General features: G+C 41.6%; 1 protein-coding gene across 1 annotated transcript in view; it reads left to right on the top strand.

Moving 5' to 3' along the window:
- Positions 1-26774, top strand: part of RYR3 (ryanodine receptor 3) — a 502828-nt gene that overhangs the window by 177043 nt on the left and 299011 nt on the right. Inside the window, exon 4 of the mRNA XM_053594081.1 lies at positions 24867-24941. Within this exon, the coding sequence (XP_053450056.1) occupies positions 24867-24941 (75 nt within the window). The remainder of the gene's footprint in view (positions 1-24866; positions 24942-26774) is intronic.

Below are 26774 nucleotides of genomic sequence, written 5' to 3'. Positions count from 1 at the left end.
TGATTTCATTTTGGAGATTTCTTTTCTTCTACTGAGTTTAGGCTTAGATTGTTCTTCTTTTTCCAATTCCATAAGATCTCTTGTGAGATTGTTGATGTGCTCTCTTTCTGTTTTTCGAATGTAGGCATCTAAAGCGATGAATTTTCCTCTCAAAACTGCTTTTGCAGTATCCCACAGGTTTTGGTAGCTTGTGTCTTCATTGTTGTTATGCTCAAGGAAGTTAATGATTTCCTGTTTTATTTCTTCCTTCACCCATCTGTTATTCAACAGAAGATTGTTTAATTTCCATGCCTTTGGGTGGGGTTGAGCACTTTTGTTAGAGTTGAGTTCCACTTTTAGTGCCTTATGGTCTGAGAAGAGACAAGGTAAAATTTCAATTCTTTTTATTCTGTTGATATTTGTTTTGTGTCCCAGGATATGATCAATTTTGGAGAATGTTCCATGGGGTGATGAGAAGAATGTATATTCTTTATCTTTGGCGTGGAGTGTTCTATATGCATCTATCAAGCATAGTTGTTCTAGGGTCTCATTTAAATCTCTTATATCTTTGTTTAATTTCTGTTTAGAGGATCTGTCCAGCTCTGTAAGAGGTGTGTTAAAGTCCCCTGTTATGATGGTATTATCAGATATCATATTGCTCAGACTGAGTAAGGTCTGCTTCAAGAATCTGGGAGCATTTAAATTGGGTGCATAAATATTTAGAATTGAAATGTCTTCTTGTTGTAGTTTTCCCTTGACCAATATAAAGTGACCATCTTTGTCTTTTTTGACTTTAGTTGCTTTAAATCCACATGTATCTAAAAATAAGATTGCAACTCCTCTTTTCTTCTGAATTCCATTTGCCTGAAAAATTGTCTTCCAACCCTTGACTTGGAGCTTTAATTTGTCTTTTGAAGCCAGGTGTGTTTCTTGCAGACAGCAAATGGATGGCTTGTGTTTTTTAATCCAGTCAGCCAATCTATGTCTCTTCAGTGGGGAATTCAAGCCATTAACATTTATTGAGATAATTGATAAGTGTGGTAGTATTCTATTCATCTTATTTGGTCAGAGTCCATTGCTTAGTTTTATCTTTTGCATCAGTGTGGAGGTTAGGTTCTGTCCTTTGATTTCTGAGTTCTTACTTTGCTGCTGATCCATTGTGGTGGTCAGTGTGCAGAACAGGTTGAAGTATTTCCTGTAGAGCTGGTCTTGTTGTGGCGAATTTCCTCAATGTTTGTATATCCGTAAATGATTTGATTTCTCCGTCAATTTTGAAGCTTAGCTTAGCAGGGTACAGAATTCTGGGCTGGAAATTGTTCTTTTAAGTAGATTAAGGGTAGATGACCATTGTCTTCTTGCTTGGAAAGTTTCATTAGAGAAGTCTGCGGTCATTCTGATGGATTTGCCCCTGTAGGTTAACTGGCACTTACTCCTGGCAGCTTGCAGAATGTTTTCTTTTGTCTTGACTTTGGACAGGTTCATCACAATGTGTCTTGGAGAAGCTCGGTTAGAGTTGAGGTGACCTGGGGTCCGATATCCCTCTGAAAGCAGTGTATCAGAATCTTTGGTGATGTTTGGGAAATTTTCTTTTATAATATTCTCTAGTATGGCTTCCATTCCTCTGGGGCATTCTTCTTCCCCTTCTGGAATTCCTATAACTCGCATGTTGGAACGCTTCATAAAGTCCCATAATTCTGACAGTGAACGTTCTGCTTTCTCTCTTCTTTTCTGCCTCTTTTACTGTCTGAGTTATCTCAAGAACTTTGTCTTCTACCTCTGAAATTCTTTCTTCTGCATGGTCTAACCTGTTGCTGATACTTTCCATTGCATCTTTAAGTTCCCTAATTGACTATTTCAGTTCCTTCAGGTCTGCTATATCCTTTTTATATTCTTCATATCGTTCATCTCTGATTTGATTCTGTTTTTGGATTTCCTTTTGGTTATTTTCCACTTTATTAGCAATTTCCTTCATTGTTTCCATCATTTCTTTCATTGTTTTCAACATGTGTATTCTAAATTCCCTTTCTGTCATTCCTAACATTTCTTTACAGGTGGAATCATCTGCAGTAGCTACCTCATGGTCCCTTGGTGGGGTTGTTCTAGACTGGTTCTTCATGTTGCCTGGAGTTTTCTGCTGATTCTTCCTCATGAGTGATTTCTTTTATCTGTTTCCTTGCCCTAATTTTCCTTTCACTTCCTCTTGCTCTTTAAGTTCTTGTGCCTGTGGACTAAGGGGTACAGGACCAGAAGGGTGAGAAGGTTGAAGAGCAAAAAAGGGATGAAAGAAAGGAGGACCGAGTGATAAGAAAAAAAAGAAAGATAGAGAAAGGAGAGGGGGTGGGTATAAGGAATGTTGACAAAAAGAAGAGTGGCACAGAAAGAGGGAGACAGGGCAATATAGGTGTACAGTAGGGTACTTTGACACAACCTTAAAAAACCCCACCTTCTGGTGGTGTCCAGTTGGGTGGTTCCCTTGAGGTCAGCAGCTCTTTGCTAACCTGATCAGACACAGTACCCCACCTCCACCAAGTAGAGAGGAAAGACAAAAATGCTATAAATCAAACCAAAACAAGCAAACAGAAATCTTTACGGGGATAAAATTGGGTGAAAAAACAAATGATAGCAGTAGAAACACTAGCAAAAATGAAGTTCTAGTTATTAAAAAAGGCAGCAATGGGAAATTATAATTAAACTAGAAAAATTGAGAAAGAAAAAGGGATCTGTATGGAAAAGATTGAAATTAAAAAACAAAAGAACATCAACAACGTCAAAATAAACAAAAAAAAAAAAACAACCAAACAAAAAAAAAGATAAAAATACACAAGCAAAAACAAAGCAGTTTGTATATGTTATTGAATATTGTCTGGGCAACACGTGGTCTTCTGGGGTATGAGATGTTAATCACAGTTCTGATACGACTGGAGGCTGCTGATTTCTCAAACCCCAGCAGGTAGACACCCTAAATCTCTCTTCAGCCCACTTAAAAGGCACTTTGAACTTGTAAACTTGCTGAGCAGAAGCTTTCCCAGCTTTCTCACTGGAATCACTGCTGAAGTGGCTATCCACTTACCCAGTGTGCCAAAACTGGTCTCACTCTGCCCCCGAGGGTTAGGGCTGCAAGGCAGCTCAGACCCCACCCTTAGGCTACTTGGTTGCTGGGTTACCAGCTCCCACCCGTTTCTAGCTCTGCTACCCTGAGGGCGGAGCTTGCCGGGGCAGATCACTGACAATGGTTCCGTGTGATCCACCGCCAAATACTATTAGCTCCGTCTGGCTCAGCGGCTCAGACTGGGGCCCTAGACAACGGCCAAAGTTCTCGGCACTCCCGCTCAGGCCTTCCCCAAGGCAGTTCAACTCAGTGCCAAGTCCAAGGACATCAAAACAGTTCACAGGTAAGGCCTTTCTGGTTTGCAGTCTTGCTGCTACTGAACTTACAGTTGTGGGCGGGTTTAAACACATTGAATACACGTGACCACTTGCCAGTTTTCCACTGTTTTAGTCCTCCTCTTGGGGTCCAGAAGTCTCTTGCTGACTCCCTGTATCCTCATAGGAGTGATGATAGGCAGTTCCCACCAGACAGAGATGTCTGGAGTCCTATCTCCCCAGACTCACGGTGCCCAGATGCAAGGAAGCTGTTACTCGGCCGCCATCTTGCTCCGTCTCGAAGAGAAATACTATTTTTATATCATGTCTTGAGTCTGATTGTTTTGCTTTGCTGAAGTGATTACTGTACACACTTACTGTTAGTACTTAATTTGATTTTAAAAAATAGTATTCAGTAGGGAAGAAAAGGAAAAAGAGGAAAAATGACAGCCCACAGTGATTCTCTGGAGAGCCTGGGGATGTTTGAATGGCACGATGCCTTTTTTGCACACCACTTCACTCTGCTTGGAAATAGCTATTTTCTGCTTTTGAATAGATCTGACTTTCACTGATGATCATGACTGGCACCAAATGGGCTGCTGTGAAGAGTGTAATGTTTCTTCTTAGTCACACATTGGTTCCTAGTGTGGTGTTTGTTCACTGCTTTGTAGCAACTGGACATCTTAAAGAATGACTCCAGTTGTTGGCTCACTGACAGGATGAGTATGCGGAAGTCTTTTTGCAAGGATTTACAATTCTGTGCAATTTCTTTTGCTAACAAAGAAAACAAAGGTGCCCAGCCAAATTGAACAGCAGAGAGTTTAAAAAAAAAAAATTGTTATTGAGGGCTCAAGGAGTAGGGTGCCAGCCCTGTATACCTGGGTGGAGGGCTCGAGTCCGGCCCCGGCCAAAACTGAAAAAAAAAAAAAAAAAAAAAGAAAAATTATTGAAATGTCCTTAGCTCCAGCCCGTGACACATGGGAGCCAGCTTTATGTTGAGAAGGAGAATAAAGGAGAAGGAGAACCTGGGAGCAGAGGACGTTTGGTGCTTCTCAGGGTCTGCCCTAGCTAAGCTCATCCTTAGATCATTTTACCTCTGATCTAATCCTATCTAATTTTATTCTGGAGAAAATTACCAAGGGATAGATGCTTGGCACAGCAGCCAATTTTGAAGTGAAATTCCTGCATACAAATATAATTTTCACATTTTTGATTGGCAGGATCTGTGGAATGTCCAGCGCATGGACGTTGGGCCAAAAGAGATGTCACCATCTCCGTTTTAGCCTTCAATTTCCATCATCCTGTAGAGGTGACTTTACAGTGAGAACAAGCAACATTTGTAGTAGGAAAAGCTCAGTGTTCAGAGTCAAGCAGATATATTTTCATTCCAGCCTATACTGGACCAGGTGACCTCTGTGCCTTTCTGTGCCTTTCTGTGCCAAGTTATTTCTCCTTTCTGTGCCTTCCTTTCCACATCTTCAAAATGCCAGCTACTTCATAGGACAGGGTGAACACTACAGAAGATCAGTGACAACAATCTCCTGTGAGTGTGAAAATAAGTAATAGTTCCTCTCCTCATCTCCGGTCCACATCTTCCTGTCTCCAATACTTTGAGAATATTCAGACTGCCTCAAAGGAAGGACAGGCCCATGCTACATGCCCGCTACATGCTCAGGGCCAGGGGAAATGTAGAGCTACTATCTCCAAATGGGTTTTGACATGAACTGGCATAATGCTTATGGAAATGCAAGGCTTTTATTAATGCAATTACAGTACTGTTTCTGATAAGGTTTTCTCTACAAGTTTACTTCATCAATGTCAGACCTTTACAACTAAAAAAAGATGTGAAATAGAAATATAAAATGAACTCTGATGTTATGGTGGCCATGTTAATGATACACTTCAGCCATGTCCAGAATACGTAAGATCATAAATCCTTCAGATGCTCACCTTGGACCTGGTACGCTAACAACACACAGCCTTTTCACCTTGGACCTGGTATGCTAACAACACACAGCCTTCTCACCTTGATTGAGAAATGTGATCTGGAAAGATGATATTTCTGTAAGAACCTGTATCACAGATGTCCTCACTAAGAAGTTCTTTATTTTTCTGTATTACTTACATGATAGTCTCATTAACTCTAAGAAAGAGCTCAGGGCCCCTTGACTTGCCCTTGTCTTTATGGTGGGGAATATTACACATGGCACAGTTGCTGGAGAAATGCACATGTGGTGTGGCACATTTGTCACATGTTACTGATTCCTGAGGATGACATGCCCATGACTGCTAGGGTTCATCTCCTGGCATCATGTGACCTTGTAAATGACCAGTGAAGCATAAATACACGTTATACTGATTCATGTAAAGGTCCTTCTGCTACATGTTGTGAGATACCTTGCAGCCAAGTTTAGGACATTTATTCATCTTATATAAAGTGACAGAACATGCAGTGACATCATTAAAAAAAGATCTGCCAAGTGATCTACAAATCAAAATAGATGTTGATGAGGGAATTACAAGGCCCTTGCTATGCACTCTGGCGATGGCCAGAATCTCCAGATGCGAACTCATCTACAGTGCAGAAGACTGATGCACGTGGAATCCTTGCCTCTTTCTTTCTGGGTCCCTGCATTCCCACCAACATTTTTATGTCGTAGCAGAGAGGGAGTACCACCATCATTCTGATTTAGTCTCTCATTCTGAGATTTTTGTCTTTCTTTTATAATTGTCAGAAAAAAAACTCAGTGTGAGAATTTACTTGGGTATATGTATGAGGTGGGAACAAAACTGATGGAGAACTGTGTATGTAACTCTAAATAAACCTCAACCTCATTTATGGTCCTTTTTTTTAAAAATGTAATTTTTTAAAATTACATTAGAGAGAAACAAATCATTTAATCAGTCAAGTCTAACAGCAGGCATTGATTATACTTCAGAATAGTTCATAAGCTCTCCTCTGCAGAAAAAGTCCAGAGTCACTAACACACACACTGTGATGTCTTAGGTCTTGTCCATTTGTGCATCAAGGCCTCACAACCAGGGCAGCCAGGATGCATCGGAATAACCACACTGGTAGTTAGAAGTCTGCACTTCCTTTGTGCTGGCTAACAAGAACCTGCTTGGTGCCCCTACTCGGGACCACCCTGCCCCAGGGCCATGCCTTTCAGCTGTTAACATGGGGCTATTCCCACTCCTACCACCTAAATGATAAGAACAGAGAACCAGATCATTAAATTCTTAACTCACTTGACCTTGCTTTTTCATTGGAAAAGGAGAAAAAAATAAAATTCTAGTTTTGGATGCTACCTTGTCCTTTTTATAATCTATGGCTGGTCACCCACACCTTCTGCAGAAATAGTAGTTATATGTTCACAGAATCACGAATCTATTTGGTAAAATTGCTCTTACGTGCACGTACTCGTTGAAACCTGTTCTTTAAAATCTGCCCTGTGTTAGAGTTCACCTGACAGATTTAGTCATGAGAGGCAGCCCATTTCGGGTGACAAACTGGTTTAGATCTGGTCCTAACATTGCCACAGCCACCACCTTTAGGCTCTGGTTTCATCATCTCTAAATGATGACATCGTTTAGAAACCAATTTTCTTTCTCTGGTATGTGATGGTTGTAACGTACCAACTTAAATGTTAAACGTACCTAGTAGGACACCTCACTTCTCTGAGGTGTCTCACGGGCTATCTCCCATCATGGATTAGCTCTGTGGAAATGTTAGCCTGTTTTCCTTAGCCGTTATTTTTGAGATCTTCCCTCCCTATTAAAGGTGGCTGCACACTTAGAAACACGTTGCCAGGCAGCTCATTTTACCACTGCTTCGCAATTAAGAGAACCATGTGCCTGTGGCCTTATTATTTTTTTATTTTTTATATTTAGGTAGAATAAATAAGTGTACTTATTCTCTTTCTGCTTTGGTGTGGACAAAAAGCATGTTTCCAAAGTATATCCAAGATGGCAACCCTAAACCACTAGGTGTTAATTATGTAATTTTGGGTCGTTTTCTTTTTTTTTTAGTCATGATGCTCCTGTTAATTTTCCCATATTCTTATGGAAGATTATGGGAGGTGTCCTGTATATTTGACAGGATTTCTTTCCTTAAAGATCCAGGTGTTATTTTGAGAAATTAAATATTATTGCAAATAAGAGCTCTCCAAACTAAAGTTTTGATGAGTTTTTTCAGACTAAATTGTCACCAAACATGTTTTTCTTTTCCATTCCTTCCTCCCTACTGTTCTTTCTCATGTTATGCTATGATTTTAGGATTTTATGATGATGTAATGGATTTTAATGTTTCCTTGCTAAGCTGATATTTATGAAGGTATGTGCAAATAACTCGTATTTCATTTTTGGACTGGCCGTATGATTTTTAGTTAAAATATGCCATTTGGAAGACCTTATTTAATGGTAAGAAAGTATCTTCTTTGGTGCAGGGAAAATATGATCGATTGATTATTTGCGGTATTTCTAAGAAAAAGAAATCCCAAATGATTTGATGTACTGACCATTTTCCCTGGGTTGATTTTTTTTTTTATATATATATAAATGTAATTGTGAAAAAGTACGGTAGCCAGCTTAGAATACAGCACATTGCTTATTTATAATTTCTCTATGATATCAGCACTGTAAAAATAAAAATAAAAACAAACTTTACATCAAATGCTACTGGTAACATCCAGCTAAGGTAACAACGTATTTACCAGGTAGGAAATCTACTCCCTCTGATCTCACTGGTTTTTTTCTTCTGTAGTGAGGATCAGTAGATTCCTCACATAAGTTGAAAGCTTTCAGAAAGGCTTTGACCACTAAAATATCCATTTCCTGTTTTGTTTTTGATTTTGCTAGCTCAGTGACCTGTTGGAATGGGTATGTTCTCCTTCAGTACACATGTTCTTTGCATGGACAGCTGACTCGCACTGTATTTGTAATAAAATGGGCCTTTCACTTGTGAATGTTCTTCAGGGCAGTTTCCATTCTTTGTGCTGCTGCAATTTAAAAAAAAAAGAAAGAAAAAAAAAACCGAAAAACCGCCCTTGCACCTCATACTTCAATCTTGTGGAATTAAAGGTGGCTGCACACTTAGAAACATGTTGTCAGGCAGCTCGTTTTACCACTGCTTCGCAATTAAGACAACCACATGCCTGTGGCTTTTTTTTTTTTTTTGTCCTTCAAGATATTGAAAGTTGTTTCTAAAAGTCTGTCATTTTCCCCCAAAATATGGGGTAGATGTCCTGTGATCATAGGTCCCGTCTTGGTAAGGTGACAGAAGTGTGCAGCCCTGCCTTCATGCCAGCTTCTCGTCGCTTCCGACCTCTTCCTGCGCTATTATGCAACTCCAGCTCTGCTGTTCCACCAGGCTGGAATTCATAATAAAAATGGAAAAAGCTAGTTCACTTTTTTCCCTTTCTCTTGCAATACCCTCCAAACGAACCAGCAGAAGAATCAAATGCTGATTTCAACAGTTCAGAATAACCATAAAGGTTAACTAGCTTTTTACATTTCTTCATATGCTGAGTAGAAGGCTTTTCAAGTGGAGGAACCAGGAAAATGAATTTTGAAAGCTCCAGTCTCTCTCAAGTTCCCCCACTTTCTGAATGTAGTGCTTCAGTTTCAGTGTAATTGCCTTTCCTTTGGTGAAACTGGCTTACTCTGGAGTTGTCCCCCCATGTCTGAGATCAACCTGCGTATTTGATGCTGTTGGGGTTTGCAAACATGGTAACACTTAGCTCTGCTAATGTTATGCAAACTCTGGAGTTCTTTTCATTCTTGCTGTAGACATTGGAATGCTCTGTTACAATAGTCCTGTCATAATGATTTTAGTTATCTTAGAAAGTCTGAGTTTCCTCACCGTGGCTGGACTAAAGGTGTTTTTGGTTTTTTGTAATAGTGGTGAAGGTGGTGGGGTTTTTTACATTTTAATTCTAAAAAATGTAAACATCTTTATTAAAGTTTCATAGAGGAGTGAGGAGGAATTGAAGTACCTAAGTTTTCTCCATCACATAAGATGTAGGTAAACAGTTTATTATTCAGGGGAATGTTTTGAAACAGGTCTTGTTCTTGTTCAAGCTGATCTTGAACTCCTGAGCTCAAAGGATCCACCTGCTTCAGCCTCCCAGAGTGCTGTGATGACAGGCATGAGCCACCACACCCAGCCTGTAGCTTACTTTCTTTTTTTTTTTTTTTATTAAATCATAGCTGTGTACATTAATATGATCATGGGGCATCATACACTAGCTTCACAGACCGTTTGACACACTTTCATCACACTGGTTAACACAGCCTGCCTGGCATTCTCTCAGTTACTGTGCCAAGACACTTACATTCCACATTTACCAAGTTTCACATATACCCTTGTAAGATGCACCGCTGGTGTAATCCCACCAATCGCCTTCCCTCTACCCACCTCCCCCATCCCTCCCCTCCCTTACCCCCTTTCCTCCCTACCCCCTTCCCTCCCTTCCCTTACCCCCTTACCCCACCTTCCCCCTAACCCCCTTACCTCCCCCTTTCCCCCAACCCTCCCCCTTTCCCCCAACCCCCATTCTAAAGTTATGACTTGGTTTTAGGAATTTTCAGAATTACCGCTAAGGCACAAAATTCTCCAGATTCTTTTAAGCAATATTTTTATTGATACAAATAGTTTAGAGGACATGGAATAATTTAACACATTCATATAATTTGGAAAGATCAAGTCAGTGAAAAATCTCCCAGTTTTATAGTTTTTAGTGAGTACAGATGACTGAATTGTAATTGCCAAGGCACCGTCAGTCCATCAAGTAGAGAGCTACGGTGCTGAGCGATGCTGAGGGCCTGGGAGCAGCTGACCTGAGGCACCAGGCGAATGAGCAGCGGCTGTGTCCCAGTTCTTTGCTTCTCCCAGGCAGCCCCGTGGGCTGTGTGGAGCAGGTGAAGAAGCAGAGCTATGCAGACTCTTGCTTTATTGGCTGTACAGGTTTTAGTCCCTGTCAGTGGAAGAAAGTACAGTCTGCAGCACTTCCAGGCTCTCAAGGAAACAGTCTCGAGTGAACCTATTCTATGGACCTCTAATTCCTTCCTCACGGCCTGGATCTTTTCCTATGGCACAAATCCCTTCTGAGCGCCTTACTACACCTCTCCCCCGTGGAGCTACCTAGGCCCCTGCTAACATTATTTATTACATTAGCAATTATTTTATTAGATTGTGCCGTTTCCAGGGCAACCAGGAATGCTAAGTTCCCTGTGCTGGATACCTGGTCTGGGCAGATCCAATTCTAACCAGTTTGTTGGTTTTGATACTTGCAGAGATTTTAAAAATTCTTCATGCTTGCAAGAATGCAGAACGTTCCTCTGTTCTGCAGTCCTTTTTTCTATTTGTCTCTTCATCATAGCTCAATGATTTATACACTTTTTTCTAAATATATTAACTTCATTGTAATGTTAGTAACCTGGGTATTTTTCCTTTTGTGTGTGTAACAGCTATCATAGAATTTCCCCACATTTATACTACTTGTTTTTCTAAACTTCTCCTCCTGTATAAAAGGAATTTGTGTCTTTTAAATTTTACTTCTTTTTCCCCTAGGGTATTCTATTACTAAAATATAATTCTAACAGAGAAAAAAGAATAACAGCCTCTATTAGTTTGATTTCTTGCACTAAACTGTGTTTTAAAAAATCAGTTGCTTGAATCCCTCTGAGAAATGAAGTCCCAATTGCTACATTTTGCAAAATGTGCCAAAATAATAGGTTTTCATGTTCCACCTTTCCCCATCTTTCATTCAGTAAGGACTATTTTCATTTGTTTTCAGGTTGTAGCACAAAACACAGGTTTATCTACCCCAAATGATCCCATCTTTAACATACATATTGATCCCTCTAATGAAAAGACTTCCACATCCATAATATCTACTCTAAATGTACTCACTTGCTCTAGAAAAAGAATCTTACGCCAAATCCAATTTTTCCTTACAAATCCTAGTGGGTTCCAAAGACAGGGAGATGCTGACTCAGATAATATGCTATCCCTAATGTTTATGAAACCCCTGAGTGAAGTCCAGCTGTCTTCAGAATGTGAATTTTGTAAACCAAGAGAGAAAGCTCCTGTGATTTTTCTCAGACTGGCTTTTAAAAAAGAATATGCTCACCACGTTCACCAATAAGAAAAATCCTGAGTACCACGTTAGCAAAATTTGTATCAAGAGCTAAACACATTACCTCGGCTTCTCCCACCTGCTAAATAGCCTTTTTAACAGGACTATCATGATTTAAACCAAGAGTCACTGCTGTTGCACTAGATCAGAAGCTCCCATGGACAGTACGGGGACCATTTAATACAAGGGGCCGCCCATTCCTGCTTTAGTGTCGTCTCGGATTCACATCTCTTTTAAAATACCCAACTGCCACCATGTTCTTCTAAAATACAGTTGTCGTCTTCACTTGCAGGCCGAGGTCCTCCTTGCTTGGCCCAAGGGAACACAAGTTAACCTTTCTAGCATTACCACTGATATCTTTGAGAGCACCCTGCTTCCTTGCAGCAACAAGGTGGCCCAGGCCCGTCATAACTTTTCTGCTGCAAAACAATGGGACAACTCTTCATCCCTACTTCTCTTTCACAGAGGGTAACACTAGAAACTGAACTCTGGCATTAGGCATGTGTATTTCATTGCTCCCACCATGATCAGGCTGGAAACAAACTCCACTGGCCTGGAGTGGAGGTCGTGTGACACCTGAAGAGAAGTTTCTTAAATCATCTTCATGGCGAAGGGAGACCCATTACTTATTTTTATGAGAAACAGGAATTTAAAGTTCATAGTTTAATTCTAAGAGTTCTAGCCTTCCTTAGTTTTTCTGCCTTATTTAAATATTAATTATACAAATAAGAGCTTATGCAGTTCTTTTCTTTTCTCTCTGAGGTCCCAGAGTTCCTGTGGTCCTTAGCTTTGCTGTCCTGCGCTTATCCTTTCTCATCTCACTAGAAAGCATTTATGGAGCACCTGCTGTGCCTCCTTCCCTCCTCTGGTTTCATGCTGTAGTTTCCAGGATGTCATGAAAGATCTTCATTCTCAATTCTTCAAGCTTCAAAAACAGCCATAGGTGCATATTGATTCCAGGACAGTGAGACAGTTGCCGGTGACTAGTATAGTCTGGCCTGGCTCAGGTCAGTCTGTCCCTCTGGCTCTCCCCCTCGCTGTGGACCATTACCAACCCCTCCTTTTAGATAATATATTTGCTTCTTCACGTTCCTGGAGATCATTCCTAGTCAACAGCGATTCCTCCCAGTGAAAAGGGCACAAATCAGCGGCAAAGTTCTTTTTGGCACCAAGTCATCACGTTACATTCATGGTAACCACCAACCCCCTGGGAACTGAGTGACTTCTTTTTTGTTTCTGTGGAAGGAGGCAAACATCAGCACAACTGGGATTTCATTTTATTATTTTTGTGGATTTTTTTTTCAAGCTGTCAACTGTGCTTCATGTTTTTTGAGTTACCACCACCTCCGCCGCTTCCTCTCCCAGGGCTCCGCAGGTGCTGCTTTCATGATGCCGCCTTCCCTGGCCACAAAGCCTCCACCGTGTCTTGAAGCTCAGGGGAGTCAGGTTGTACTGTCAGCCCCAGTAGGTTATCCTCCCGATGAGTGATAAATCTGCTGTCCGCACAATAGGGAGAAAATACATCAGATGCTGCTCACTCTGTTCGGGTCACAGCTTCCATTCACAGATTAGCAGAGGAGACTTTTTTAACTGGTATTTTTCCATTTGACAGAAGAGCTAGGGGATGAGAGGAACACTTGGATCTAAGCCAAGCTCCTGAAAGGTGGGCTTTGGAAAGAAGCCCCGTGAATAGCACCGTCCAAGTGTTAGCTCTAAACAACTCAGGCATACTAACCCCACAGATACAAAGAGGGAAGCAGAATGTTATGAATAAGCGTGCAGAATGCTACAGTGCACGCTTCAGGGCCGGGCATCTGAACATAAAATCAGATGTGACTCATTCAAGAGAGGGGCGACCAAGTAGTGAGAGCAGAAAGAACACAAGTCCCTTTCCTCCTAAACTGCTTTGCCCTTTGCCATTAACTCCACCTCTTTGCGGGCTCTGTAGAGCCCAGGCAGGTGAAGAGCAAAGTCCAGCTTGTCCTGTGGTAGTTTTGTAAGGATCCAGCTGACCTTCAATGTTGTGAAGATGACAGGATCCTGGGGCAAGCCTGGGACTCTTGCTCTATGAAGCTTGGGTTATCTGGAGTCCTCACCACCCGTAATTGTCGTAGGGGGTTGTGTCTTTCCGTCTCTCACATGTATGACAGAAGAGCTGAGAAAGACACAGAAAGAGTCACATATTAGTCCTAAAGCTATCAAGGGCAAGGGGAAGCAATCGCTTTTGTCCTTTGCTGCTTTGGGGTTCCAACGAAATATTAAAAGGAAAGCACAGACCTGGTCCAGAGTCAGGTTCTGAGAACAGGGTACTTGCTGACTATAAGCGTCACACCGATTACTTGGATGAAGAGTCCATCACGGCTATGGAAGACCCAAAGAGTGGCTGTGAAGTCTAGCTGTGTGTCAGAATTACCTGGTAGCCCAGGCCCCACTTTGGACCCATCAAATCAGAATCTTATGAAAATGGTCCAGTTTTTATGTTTATTTTTTTTCTGTTCCATGTTCATTTTTAAAGCTCCTCTATTTATTGTGGTCTGCAGCTGGGACTGAGGGCCACCTCTCTAGGACAAGCCCATGACAGTTTCAGAAAAATGGTGGCGTTACTCCCAGAAGAGGATAGGTCCAGGCACAGGTATGAGATATCGGGAGCCCCCGTTTTCCTTCCCATCCACAAGCCCACACAACAAGACCCTTGAGCACTGGTTTCTCCACTCAGGCTCACTCCTTATACTTCAAGAAAAAATAAAGCTGTTTTGTCTGGGAATATGAACTTGGCCCGAGGCTCATTACATGGATAGAGAGCAGATGAATCAGTCTCCATCAGCAAGATCATAGCTGGAACCACCACAACAAGAACAGAGGGATAAAGAGAATAGAGGTTGAGGGTGGCGCCTGTGGCTCAAAAGAGTAGGGCAGGCCCCATATGCCGGAGGTGGCAGGTTCAAACCTAGCCCTGACCAAAAACTGCAAAAAAAAAAAAAAAAGAATAGAGGTTGGTTGATACAAGACAGCCAGGAGGAAAATTAGGTTTAAGGAGTATAAGAAAGAGGGAACAGCTTCAGATAACAAAATACAGTCACCATGATCTGCTTTATAGCCCATGTAGGTAGAGGTGTTTATACAGTAGTACCCGATGGGAGTTTTACGATAAAAAAAATATATATTTATTCCTATTTTATTATCTGTACATTCCCAGGATGAGCACTGATTTAAATAAAAAAAAATAGAGAAATAGTAGATTAGAAACAGGTTCAATTTTTCATGTCAAGATGATCTAGTCTTTTAAATGTTAGTCTATTGGTAGGAAATATTCATCATATGTTACATTTGGTGAAGGGAAATGACTGGGAGAGCTCTGAGTCTTGACTTTATATGGCCCCAAGCCCACCATGTCACAGGAGGCTGGATGAATGAGGAGTATGGGTGGGTCAAGCAAAAATCAGAGCAATAACTGGAAAACCAATTTAGCTGAAAGTCTTTTATGTGAAGGATGAGCTTGGCAATGTCAGAGTCTCAGAAATCTTTTAGCTATGGAAGAAAAGAGGTGGGAATTAATTCAGATAAAAAGTAATTGCTTCACCTTTTTGCAAAGATAGTGTACTTGTTATCAGCCTAAATGTTACTAATACCCTGACAACTGTCTCCTGTCAAGTTGTTCTTTTAAGAGACTCTATAACAAGAAATGCATGTGAGGGCTGCCATTTTGATATTCTGGCCCTGTGACATCTGTGTTCAAAGGAAAGCAGAGGTAGATCCAGGATGACCCTGTGTCAAATTTTGACCATCCCAACAGCCACCTTTTACCCTTTCATGGAGAATGCTCATTCTGTTATTTGAGAAGTAGCGGTTTGTAAAATCCCAGACCCAGTGGGAACCTCAAGGAGTCATTTAATTTGTTCCCAAATCATTGAGAATTGTGACAAAAAGGTGGGGAAATGGTTTCACCAATCTATAAAGATTCTCTTTAAAGGCTTGGAAAGTGGGAGAGTCCTCAGTTGCCTTGAGTCTGCACCATGTAGAGCCTCTTCCTTCCCCTGACTTTCAGGGCCACAGCAAAGAGTCAACTGTGGTCACCATAGCACCTCCTTGCTGTCTCCAACCCATCTGAGCCACCTCTCAGACTTTACCTACCCATGGGTCAAGTATTTGCAAAACAGAAGCTAGGAAGGTGTGTTACTGGAAGGGACGTCTCCTTTGCTATGCAGACTTTTACTGCACTTGATGCTCCTGACCTAGAATTCTCACATTAGGCTCTGGCCTTTCAAGCTTTTGTCCTAAAATAATTCCACGTGACTGTGAAATTAATGACATGAACAAAAAGGAGACTGCACAACCTTCTCATCCAGGAAAAATAATTCTAGGCGCTTCCAAGAGAAAAGATTGTCTGGATTCAATAAACCATGGGAATAGTAAATCTGACATTCTGTGGTCAATAGTGGGAATGGATTGTTTGAGTTTTGCCTAGGTTTTCCTTTCTTAGCGGCAAAGTTTAGAAACTTAACAAGTAAAGCAGGGGAGAAAAGCCTGTCTGTGCACTGCTTGGAAAGCATTCTTTCCTGTGTCCTGCGGTATGAGGAGATGTGGAGAAGGCAGCCCTGTGGTGTGGAAGGCAGGGCTTCCCAGAGCTGCGGAGAAGTGACTGCCATCGGTCCTCCTGCCACCAGGTGCAGCCAGCTGTTTTTGGTGGGGGGATAAGGAGTGTCCTTTTGTGCCTATGGCCTCTGGCATTTGTTTTTGCCTTTTCATTAAGGCAGCTCCTGACTTACCAAGACAGGCTGTCAGGATCACTGAATTGGGGAAGCCACACTATCTGATGGTGTGCTTTCCTTCTCTTTTCTGAATTTCATTAAAATTCTATTTCATGATTTCAGTTTTTAACACTGTCCCAAGATGCTCGTGAAATGCTGAGGATATAGCCTTCTCCCAAATGCATTTATGTCAGAGACCTGCACTGTCCCAGTTGAGCTGCCCCTGACTCACCCAGAACATCTGCAGTGGTTCTGAACCTTCCTAATGCTGCGACCCTTTAATACAGTTCCTCATGTTGTGGCGACCCCAACTATAAAATTATTTTTATTGCTACTTCATGACTGTAATTTTGCTACTGTTATGAAACATAATGTAAATATCTGATATGCAGGATGTGTTTTCCGATGGTCTTAGGTGTCGCGACCCACAGGTTGAGAACCACTGAGATTCTAGAGGGAAAACCTCTCCACGAAGCTCTCTGTAATCAGGAGCTGGGGCACATCTGACCATTGGTTTTAGATTCGTATTAACCACCCCATCTGGAGTAGAAAATCAGGGTGTCAAAAGAATGATACCTTATTCTTGCTTAGTATTTTCATACCCTGAGGTTGAGAGCCATGGGAAGTAGTTAGTGTCTGTTCAGCCCAGGAAAAGCAGGATTTGGCAGTTACCTGCTTGAGGAGTGGAGTATCTGATCCAAGAAAGGTGGTAAAGAAGAAAGTTAAGTGTCCCGCATTGATCTCTTCATGTTTTCACACCTAACTTGAGGGATTAGGATGGCTGTGGTGTAATTGTTAGATTCCCCTTGTCTCATTCCCTGGCTCTGACTCTTAATCACAAATCATGCCAATCAGTGGGTAGTGCCTGTGGCTGAAGGAGTAGGGCACTGGCCCCGTATACCTGAGGTGGTGGGTTCAAACCTGGCCCTGGCCAAAACTGCAAAAAAAAAAAAAAAAAAATGCCTATCAATGAACATGCCCTTCCCACCCCTGGACTAAATTTTCTAATTTCTGATGTGCTACAGGAAAAGTCCTTCTTTATCCATCATTAAAGACTAAAAATTGTCCCTGTTCCCAGGTGTTTACGATCTAAGACCTGTTTGGAAGATGTTCCCATCAATTCCTTTGGTGTCATTTGAGCTGGAGAGGCATTGTCCAGCTCTGTCCACTCCTCGTAGAAAAGTGGGTTGCTTGTCAGGGTCTTCAGAGTTTGAGCAGAAGCAGTCAAACTCTGCTGGCCTGTGGCAGTAGGGAAAGTGGACCTGGGATCTCCTAGCTGAGGGAGGCAGCCCTGGTAAGTGTGGAATACTGTAGAATCAAGTGTCCAGAAACAAGAACTGGGTCCAAAGTGAAGAGCCACAAGGGGGTGTCAGAGGAGCCAGGGGGGTTGACACCCAAGCAGGAGTGAATCCCTGGGGCAAGAGAGATTTCCTGTGGGGCCCAGCCCTAAGCCTGAGGGAGGTATAAGGAGTGGCTCAGGTGTCTAAAATAAAGGCTACCTCTCTGGGATCTCCACACACCAGCGTGGGGCTATGCTCTGAAGTAGGTGCCTAAAGCACAGGTGCCAAATGGTGTCCCCATCTGCCTTTTGGGGGGGGGGGCAAAGTCATTTACTGAGGATCCTGGCAAATCAGTCATACCCATGAGCAACTGTAGGTTGAACACTTTTATAGCACTCCACGTCACCCACACGTGTACGCTTTTATTGAGATGATGTAGTAGAGTTAAAGAAAAGTTTAGAGAAAGAAAACGCCCAGTGGTCCTGCAACCAACCCCAGGGGTATTTCATTTTTATAGGTTTCCTTATCATTATTGCACATGTATAAATAAATAAGAGCATTGTGTATTCTACTTTTTTCACAGGGGCATATCATAAACATTTCTGGGTTTCCACATAGCCTTTGTCACTGTCGTCTTAATGGTCGTGGAATAGAACATTCTGAAGAAGCCTCATGATTTACTAGATAATTTAGCAGAGGGGGAATATTTAAGTTCTTTCCAAGTTTTTTATTTTGCTGCTTCTGCCATTATAATGCTCTTATTCCAGCTGTGTGCATGTTCTTTTTGATTCTCTTCAATTGTTCCCAGAAGTAGAATAGCTACAGCAAAGGTTATGGGATTGTGCCGCCCGGCACAGGGTCCTATCAGCTAACTTGCAAGTCTGGCAGCATTAAGCTTTTTTCCCACTTTTGGAAATTTTGTAAATGCAAAATGATATATCAAAGTTGCTTTAAGTGTCATTTCTTTTATTACTAGAAGAGATAGAATATTTTCCATATGTTTTAATTTTCTTCTGATATGCATCATTTATTCATATCTTTTGCCTACTTCTTGAGGCTTTTTTTCTTCATTTCAATGAGATCTTAACCCCTTTGTCATAGTGATAAAGTCTTCTGTAGTCTATTAAATGTTGGTGTTTGCATTGTTCTGAAGTTCAATAATTTTGATACAATCATCTCTTTTATTTCCTTCAAGCATATCTTTTGCTTCAAAGCATGGATAAGTATTAAGTCTGTGAAGAATGTGTAGATTATTTATTCTGTTATATGTTAGTTGTTCTAGAATGTATTTTTTAAATGAAATACTATATTTAACTCTATTAATTCATCCATAATCCAGCTTTCTATGTTTCCTGTGGATCTTACTGAATGCTTTTCTGATTTGCTATTCACATATCATAGAGATATGTCTTTAATAATCCTGTCTTGTTTGTGTGGTGCTGAAAATCTGCTTTATCGTATGCTGTATTTTCACATAGTCAGATATATGTCTATGTTTATGAACTGCCTATATTGTGCTACATTCTGCTTTTTGAACTAGTACCAGCATGCATTAAATAATTTACTTTGCAACATTTACTAACATGTGGATCTTTTTCAGGATAAAAGTCCTATCCTTTTTGTATTTCCAGATTAATCTTAGAGCAGTTTTGTTGAATTCCAAACATCCTATTGGAATTGTAATGAAGATTACATTAAAGCTATAAGTTAGGAAAATCAGCCCTCACAAATACTAGTAGTCTCATTCTGTAACGAAGTATACCTTTCCGTTTCATCAAATCAAATTTTATTTTATACAATAAAGTTTTGTGGTTTTATTTTGAAGATTCCACTTACCTCTAAAAATTCCTTCCTCTTACTCTCTAAAAATTTAATATTTTGTAGCAATTATGAGTAGACTCTTTCATTGTGTTTATTAACTGAATATACTGACTTGTTTTTATTTCTACTGTTAGATATTATTATTTTGTGCTTATACGGCATTGTTTTTCTTTTTGTTTCCTTTTTGTTTTTTTTTGTAGAGACAGAGTCTCACTTTATGCCCCTTGGTAGAGTGCCATGGCATCACACAGCTCACAGCAACCTCCAGTTCCTGGGCTTAAGCGATTCTCTTGCCTCAGCCTCCCGAGTAGCTGGGACTACAGGTGCCCGCCACAGCACCCGGCTATTTTTTTGTTGCAGTTTGGCCGGGGCTGGGTTTGAACCCGCCACCCTCGGCATATGGGGCCGGTGCCCTACTCACTGAGCCACAGGGCAGTGTGGCATTGTTATTTAGTTGTTACTTGTATCAAGAAATCCAAACCTTCTGAACAATGTAAAAAGCCTCCAGTCTGTTGGAGAAATGTTGTTCGGTGGCCTTCTAGAAAGAACCCTTTCTTTCTTGGATAGTCAGAATGAACCAGAAGCATGGTATGAAAGGGAGAGAAAATTAAAGGACACACATTCACACATAGAAAATGACTTCATACCCCACAAGACCTCTCAGAAACATGGCCCCTGAAGCTTAGTTCACTATGTTAGTTTCAGCCAGGAGTCTTCCTGGGCTTTGAAATATTTCTTAGATCTTGGGACCCCCAAAGTGAAATTTAAGGTGCTGGATCATAAAAAACGATGGTTTTGAGATCTGCAATCTTGAAACATTCATGTGTAGCTGGATAGAAGCTCAGTCCCCTGCCCTCCTTGGTTGCTATATCTGTTTTATCTTACTATGAGGCTGTGTCCTGTGGGAACTACCAAAAGAAATGTCAGTGACGAAAATTAATCTTGAAATTACAGGCGAGATGATTGAATTAATGATCTAGAGGAACAATTCTCCTCTGGACATGACATTAGAACCTTTATCAGCTTTTCCCTGATCCAGCCTCATCCCATGAGGCAGAACTAAATATTCCTCTGCCAGTGGTGACAGCCAAGGTCACTCATAGTGGAGACAGAACTGCTCTCCTGATAAAGTTTCACAGTCTTGAAGTCTTGACACTCCCACCTTTTCAGGAAAAGATCCACACAATCTTCTATGTAATATATGACATCTTTCTGGAATATTATTCTAGAATTAGTATCAAATAGTGAAGAGTAGACTCAAGTTCAAACCCAAATTCATTGTTTACAAACCAGCCATGGGAATATTTCTTAAGTCTCTGTGCCTCTTTTTTCCCATATGTAAAATGGAGACAAAAGACCACCTCCTCCACTTATTCATTCACTAGAGAAATATTTACTGGGTGCCTCCTACATGCCAGACATTGATATAAATGACATTGATAAGGCAGAGGATACAACATACTCATGAGCTTATATTCTAGGGGAGAGAAGGTAGATTAATATCAAAAATAATAAAGACAGAGATAAGGCAAAAAAATGTGATAAAGATGATTGTTCTTTTAAAGGTGTGATTAGAGAAGACTTCTCTAATAAGATGACTCAGCAAATAACTGAATAAGAGCCTTAAGAAATGGGAGGATTCCAGACAGAGGGAAGCACATGTGCAAAGGTCCTGTGGCAGGATCATGCTTATCCAAAAGCTGGAGGAAAACCAGTATGACTGGAACAGAGGGAGTGATGGGTGCCTGCTATTGGCCAGTGAAGTTACACAGGTGTGAGGGAACCGGGTCAGTATAGGACAGGAATCAGCAAATGGCCAGCCTGAAGCCCATTTATGTACAATCCTCTAAGCATAGTTTTTAAATTGTGAGAAGGAAGTTTAAAATTAATAAAAGAGAGACAGAGCTATGTGACAGTGATCATAGGCCTGCCAAGCCTAACATATTTGCTCTCTGGCCTTTTACAGAGAATACTTGTCAACTCCTGATCAGGGCCTTACCGGCCATGGTAAGAACTCTGTACTCATGTTCTGAGTATGATAGGAAGTCCCTGGAGGGTGGGGAGTGAGCAGGAAAGTCATGCAACGTGACATGACCTGTAGATTTTAAAGGATGTCTCTGGCTGCTGTGTTAAGAAAGGAACGAAGGGCAGAGTGGGGAGCAGTTAGGAAGCATCATTATAGCCTGGGTGCCGCCAGCAGCAGGGGGCAGCAGCAGGGTGCTGAGGAGGGACTGCAGAATGTATTTTAAAGGTAGCACCCCGAGGTGCTCTGAATTGACCATGGAGAGAAGGATGACTCCAAGATTTCTGGTCTGCTCGCCCCTCCTGCTGGTTCATGGAAATAGAATGGGAGAAGGATCTTTTCTGCCCTCAGGGGTTCACCCCTCCGTCTCTCCAGCATTTTGTAGTCTGGGTTTGTCTCTAAGGTCCAGCTTTGATTGTGACACTTTCCTTTCATAAACCTATTGCGGTGTCCAGCTAGCTGTGAAACAAAGTCCATCCACTGAGCCAGGCCGTCAGAGTCCCCCACAACCTGCCCACCCTTCACCGGCATCCTGCCATGTTCCCAGCTGTTTGGTTCACTCTCTGCAAAGCTGGCCAGCGGCTGCTCTGCAAATCCCACGTGCCCTCCATTGTTTCTCCTTACCAGGCCTTCACCCCAGCATAGTCTTCTTTCTTGAGCCATGTCAATGGTTCTAGGGGAATGCTGTGGTCTACCTTTTCTGTAAAGCCATCCTGTGACACCCTCTTCACCCCCCTAGTCTATGCCTACACTCTTTGTCATCACCTCTCTCATGCACACGCTGTTTCTGTTTGTAGCATGACTTTTACACACAAATCTGATCTTCCCTACCAAGCCACAGAAATGGAGACCATATAGATATAGCTAAGCACCTTTATTTAGTCCTGACTCTGAACTTGAAAACTGTATGACTTTGAGCAAGCTACTGAATTTCACTAAGCCTCAGTTTGTACAGTTATAAAATGGGGTTGATTGCCCTAGTTATTGTGCAGTGCTAAGAAGTGGGGAAGATGACGCGCGTGTAACACTTGGTCCAATTCTGTGCCTGCCATATGGGCTGAGCTCAACAAGTCCCAGCTAAATCTGCTCACCTCCATGAAGCAGCCGAGGAAATGTCTTCCTGTCCTACCTTACTGGTGCTTCCTCCACAGATTTTGCACAGAGCAATAAAATGAATGTACTATAAAATTAGAGCCAATGAGCTCAGGTTCTTACATTGCCCCTGAGTTCTAATCCCCCCACCAGCCCAATGGCTGGGAGACACAAGACAAAACACTGACCCTCGGGGAGCAACATATTCCTCACATAAAAAATGAGGGAATTGAAGACTTGATAAGAATGAGCTATGCTCGTACATAAAGCACTTATGCATGGTATGCGCCCAAGGGTGATGACTGCCAATTACCAAGGTGATGATCTTCAAAGGTTCTGCAGGAAAAGCCACCCTGCTCTTCTACTGAGGCTAGACTGTTCTCTTACAGCAGCGGCTCTCACAGCACAGGCCCTGGGCCAGCAGCATCAGAGTCACCGGGAGCTTGTTAGAGAGGCAGATTCTCAGGCCTCACTGCAGGCCAACTGCAGCAGGCCGTGTGGAGTAGAGTCTGGGCCATTCCAAGAACCACCACCTTGGAGAAGGGAGGCTATGGGAGGTGAAGGCTCTGCGGTTCTGCAGAGACTGCCCACGCACTCAAGGGGGTTGGGGGGGATTAAGTCCCTCTGCTTTTCTGGAGGTACATCATCAGTGGACGTGAGGGCCCCAGGATGTCTCCAGAAGTGCCAGAGAGGAAGAGCATAAGCAGCTCAACACCAATTTGGGGGACCAGCGTCTCTTGACTCTACTACTTATAATTACAGAGCTGATAGGAACAAAGAAGAACTGGAGGAAAGTGCGACCCATGGTTAAAAGCAGGAGATACAGTTCAGTCAGGGGTTCCTTAGGAGACATAGGACTGGTTTGGGAGTGTTTACCCACAATGTAAGCCATTGGGAGCCATCAATTAACATGTAATGACACAAGCAGATAGGGCCATTTTGGGTTGGATTGTCAAGATGTGAAAATTATTTAGTATGTCTAATTTTAACGTACACTGTTGACACATTTGTAAATACAGAAATGAAAGCTAGTGAAAATTATTTCAAGAAATTTGGAAATACTGGGAGGAGTGTTATAATTCTTACATAGTATCAAAGCCTGGAGAACACTTAAATATCTCTATAGCTGGGGGGTGGGGGAGAAGCACAGTCACATTTATATTTAGTTACCAGCTATTTTTGAACATGATCCCACGTTTATCTTTTTTCTTTTCTTTAGGCTTGTTGTATGACATGAAAAACCATCTCTTTGACAGATTCTGTTAATCCAAATAGAGTTGAAATAACATTACTCAAGGCCTTAACCTCTACAGCACTTGACCTCCCCTTCCACACTCTTGCTTCTGGGGTTGGAGATGGACAGGGGAGAGGGGTGGAAACTCAAGCCAGCCCTTGGGCAGCTGATCTGTAACACTGAAGCTCTGAATAAAATGGAGTATGAAGAATAATGCTAGAATTTCTCTTCATAACTAATTTTTATTTCAAGCTTCGCATTTTCTTTTTATGCATGTTCTTCTGAAAGGGATGTGTGATCAAACAATGTGGACTGTCTCTGAGAACAGGTTAGCATGATGAGAAGAGACTTAAGAGGTGGAAATGTTGAAGCCAAAACATTCTACCTGTAGATTTCACTTTTCCATGCTACCTTCTCATGTCTGACTAGAAGAAATTATAATTCTATCTCAATCGTGTCCTTCATTCAGCATAGTAATATGTGAACCAGAGTAAAAGACGAAATAAGAAATAATAGATACTAGCAGTTTTATGCTGGGCCTCGCCTTCCTCTCCCATTGTTTGGGTGACCCCTGGGCAAATAGACAAAGAGCTGCCTGGGGGGACAGAGAAGATACTAGTGGCCTTTTCAATCCATTTCTGCATAGCTGGTTGCCCTTTTAAAGTCCTGGATTTCAGAGCTCTCTCTCCAGGGTCAGATCTGTGTGGAGAGGACCTGGTTAAGGGAGTGGGCAGGAGGCACATGGGCCTTGATGGGAAAGGCTGCAGGACACAGAATGGGACCCTCTGTCTCCCTGCCGCACTGCCTTTCTGTCAGTAGGCTGTTGACTACATCACATTTGTTTCTTTTTCTCACTCTGAATGCTTCTGAGAAGTTTCAAAGGAAGGTAAGCAGTCCTATCTCATTTTCATGCTTCTCTGGTGTAATAGCTCTGGGTTTCTGCCAGCCCTGGGCAGGACCATTTCGGACAGGTTCGGCCCCACACACCCTCTCTCAAGGATGTTGCATGATTGTGATCACAGGATTCCATCCACCCCTAGGCTGGCCACTTGCTTCTAGAATGAATTCCTTGGGAGCTTTGCAATGGGTCTTTACTTGGTAGTGTATCTCCTAGAATTCTTGCACTGCTTTGCTCTCAGAGAAGCCAGAGCTGGCAGGCACTGACATTTTCCCTTCTCATTCCCACAGGCTGCACAAGGGGGTGGCCACAGGACCCTGTTGTATGGACATGCAATTCTCCTGAGGCACTCCTTCAGCGGAATGGTAAGCACATCGGAGGTCCACTTACACCAAAGAGGGAAAAAAACCGAAGGGGACTAGGGGTGGGGAGTACAGGAAATCAGCAATTCCAAGGAAATAGCATGAACAATTGAAATATAACTGATTATAGCACATTATTGTCTTAGCATTTCCTTAATACCATCTACCTTAGTTTGAAATTATATATTTGTGTTTGGTTAATGTCTGACTCCCTGCTTCCAACTCCATGAAGAAGAGAACCATGCTTTTTTAATTTCACTAAACCTAACCCTGTCAAGTGCAGTGCCTTGACATAATAAATTCTTAATAAATACTTATTGGATGAGTAAAGGTACAATGAGCCATGGAGCAACTAATCTCAATACATAGGGAGAACCAGAATAGAAGTAAAATAAATCAAATGGGATGTTTGTGAAGTTTCTCCTCTTTTACTGACCTAAAAGAAATTGAATGATACTCATCACCTGCAGTTCTGGAAGAATCTGAAGGTGTTAGGTTAATCCAGAGGCAGGAGGAAGAGAGGGTCAAGGGTCACCTTGATCACAGAAAGCTGATCCACTTATTACTAATCAGAGCTTTAGAACCAGAATTGACCAGAATGGTGATAACTCAGTGTAACTTGAAAAGAATTTGCATCTTTGAAATAAATATAATTTGTAAAATATAAATACTGCAGACTCTTTGCAGTGTATTAAGAATAATATTATTGGAGATGCCACGTCTCCAATAATGTCGTCTCCAATAATGTTTACTCTCAGTTCCTGATCTATTGGTGTAAGGATTTGTCTTTTTTTCTCTAGGCCTAGTGGAAAACTAACACTTTAATTCAAGACTTTATTTTCACACATTTACACCTGCAGCATGATGCAAAGTGCATCTCAGAGCTTGAGCTACCAAATTGGCAGCAGGAGCAACAGCTGCCTGTTAAATAATTTATTTATTGCAGTATTTTTTTTTTTCTTGAACGGTGGTAAGAAGTTGACCTTTTCAGTCTGAATATTCTTCTGTTAAAGTCCTTCATGGCCAAGACAGAGGACAAAAATGACCAAATGGAAGTGTATCTGAGTAGGAAATGGGGACATTTTTAAGCGTGGGGAAACTTTATGCCCTAACAATTCTGGAATTGCAAGGTGGTAGTTTATCCTTCAGAATTTTATGTTTATCCATATAAATAAAACCCTATCTCTTCTTTTTACCTACCTCAATAGACTAAACAGAACATCAGGGCTTTGAAACTCAGATTAACATCCTGCTAGAGATATGAAGGCTTATATTATTTATAGTTAAGTTTACCCTTCCTAAAAAAAATTCCCACTCACAGTTAACATAAACCCTATACTGGCTAGCTCCTTTTAACAATACCTCTGGGAATAAAGCCTGTGAGATATGACTCGGTAAAATGCAATGATTTTCCATCTTCCTCTTGCAGAAAACTAGAGGTACAGCTCAGAAAACAGGTCCCAAGGGGCCACCTGCTTCCCAGCCTAATTCTAAGATGTATGCTGTGGCCATCAGTGAAGGAGACAGGGAACAGGCTGTGGAGTTCTTTAATAAGTTATTTCAAAAATCATTTTTAAGTTTTATCTGCACATGTTATTTTATAATCAGAGAACAACATTATTTTTAGAAGTTTTAAAGTTCATAGAAAAATCGAAAAGCAGAAAATAAATAGAAGTGATGGAATCATCCAAGTCCTCTCCCACTCCTCTTCTAAAGTTAATTTCTGTTATTTTGGTGTAATTTCTTTTAGTCTAGTTGCTAAGCATTTACATTTTCATGTACATGTCAACTATATAAATGTACTATGATATACTACTTTTTAGTTCAATGTATTAT

Source organism: Nycticebus coucang, chromosome 6 (assembly GCF_027406575.1).
Source record: "Nycticebus coucang isolate mNycCou1 chromosome 6, mNycCou1.pri, whole genome shotgun sequence".
In the NCBI taxonomy this organism is placed as follows: domain Eukaryota; kingdom Metazoa; phylum Chordata; class Mammalia; order Primates; family Lorisidae; genus Nycticebus; species Nycticebus coucang.
Note: the sequence above shows the minus strand (reverse complement) of the source record. Positions and strands in the feature narration are given on the sequence as shown.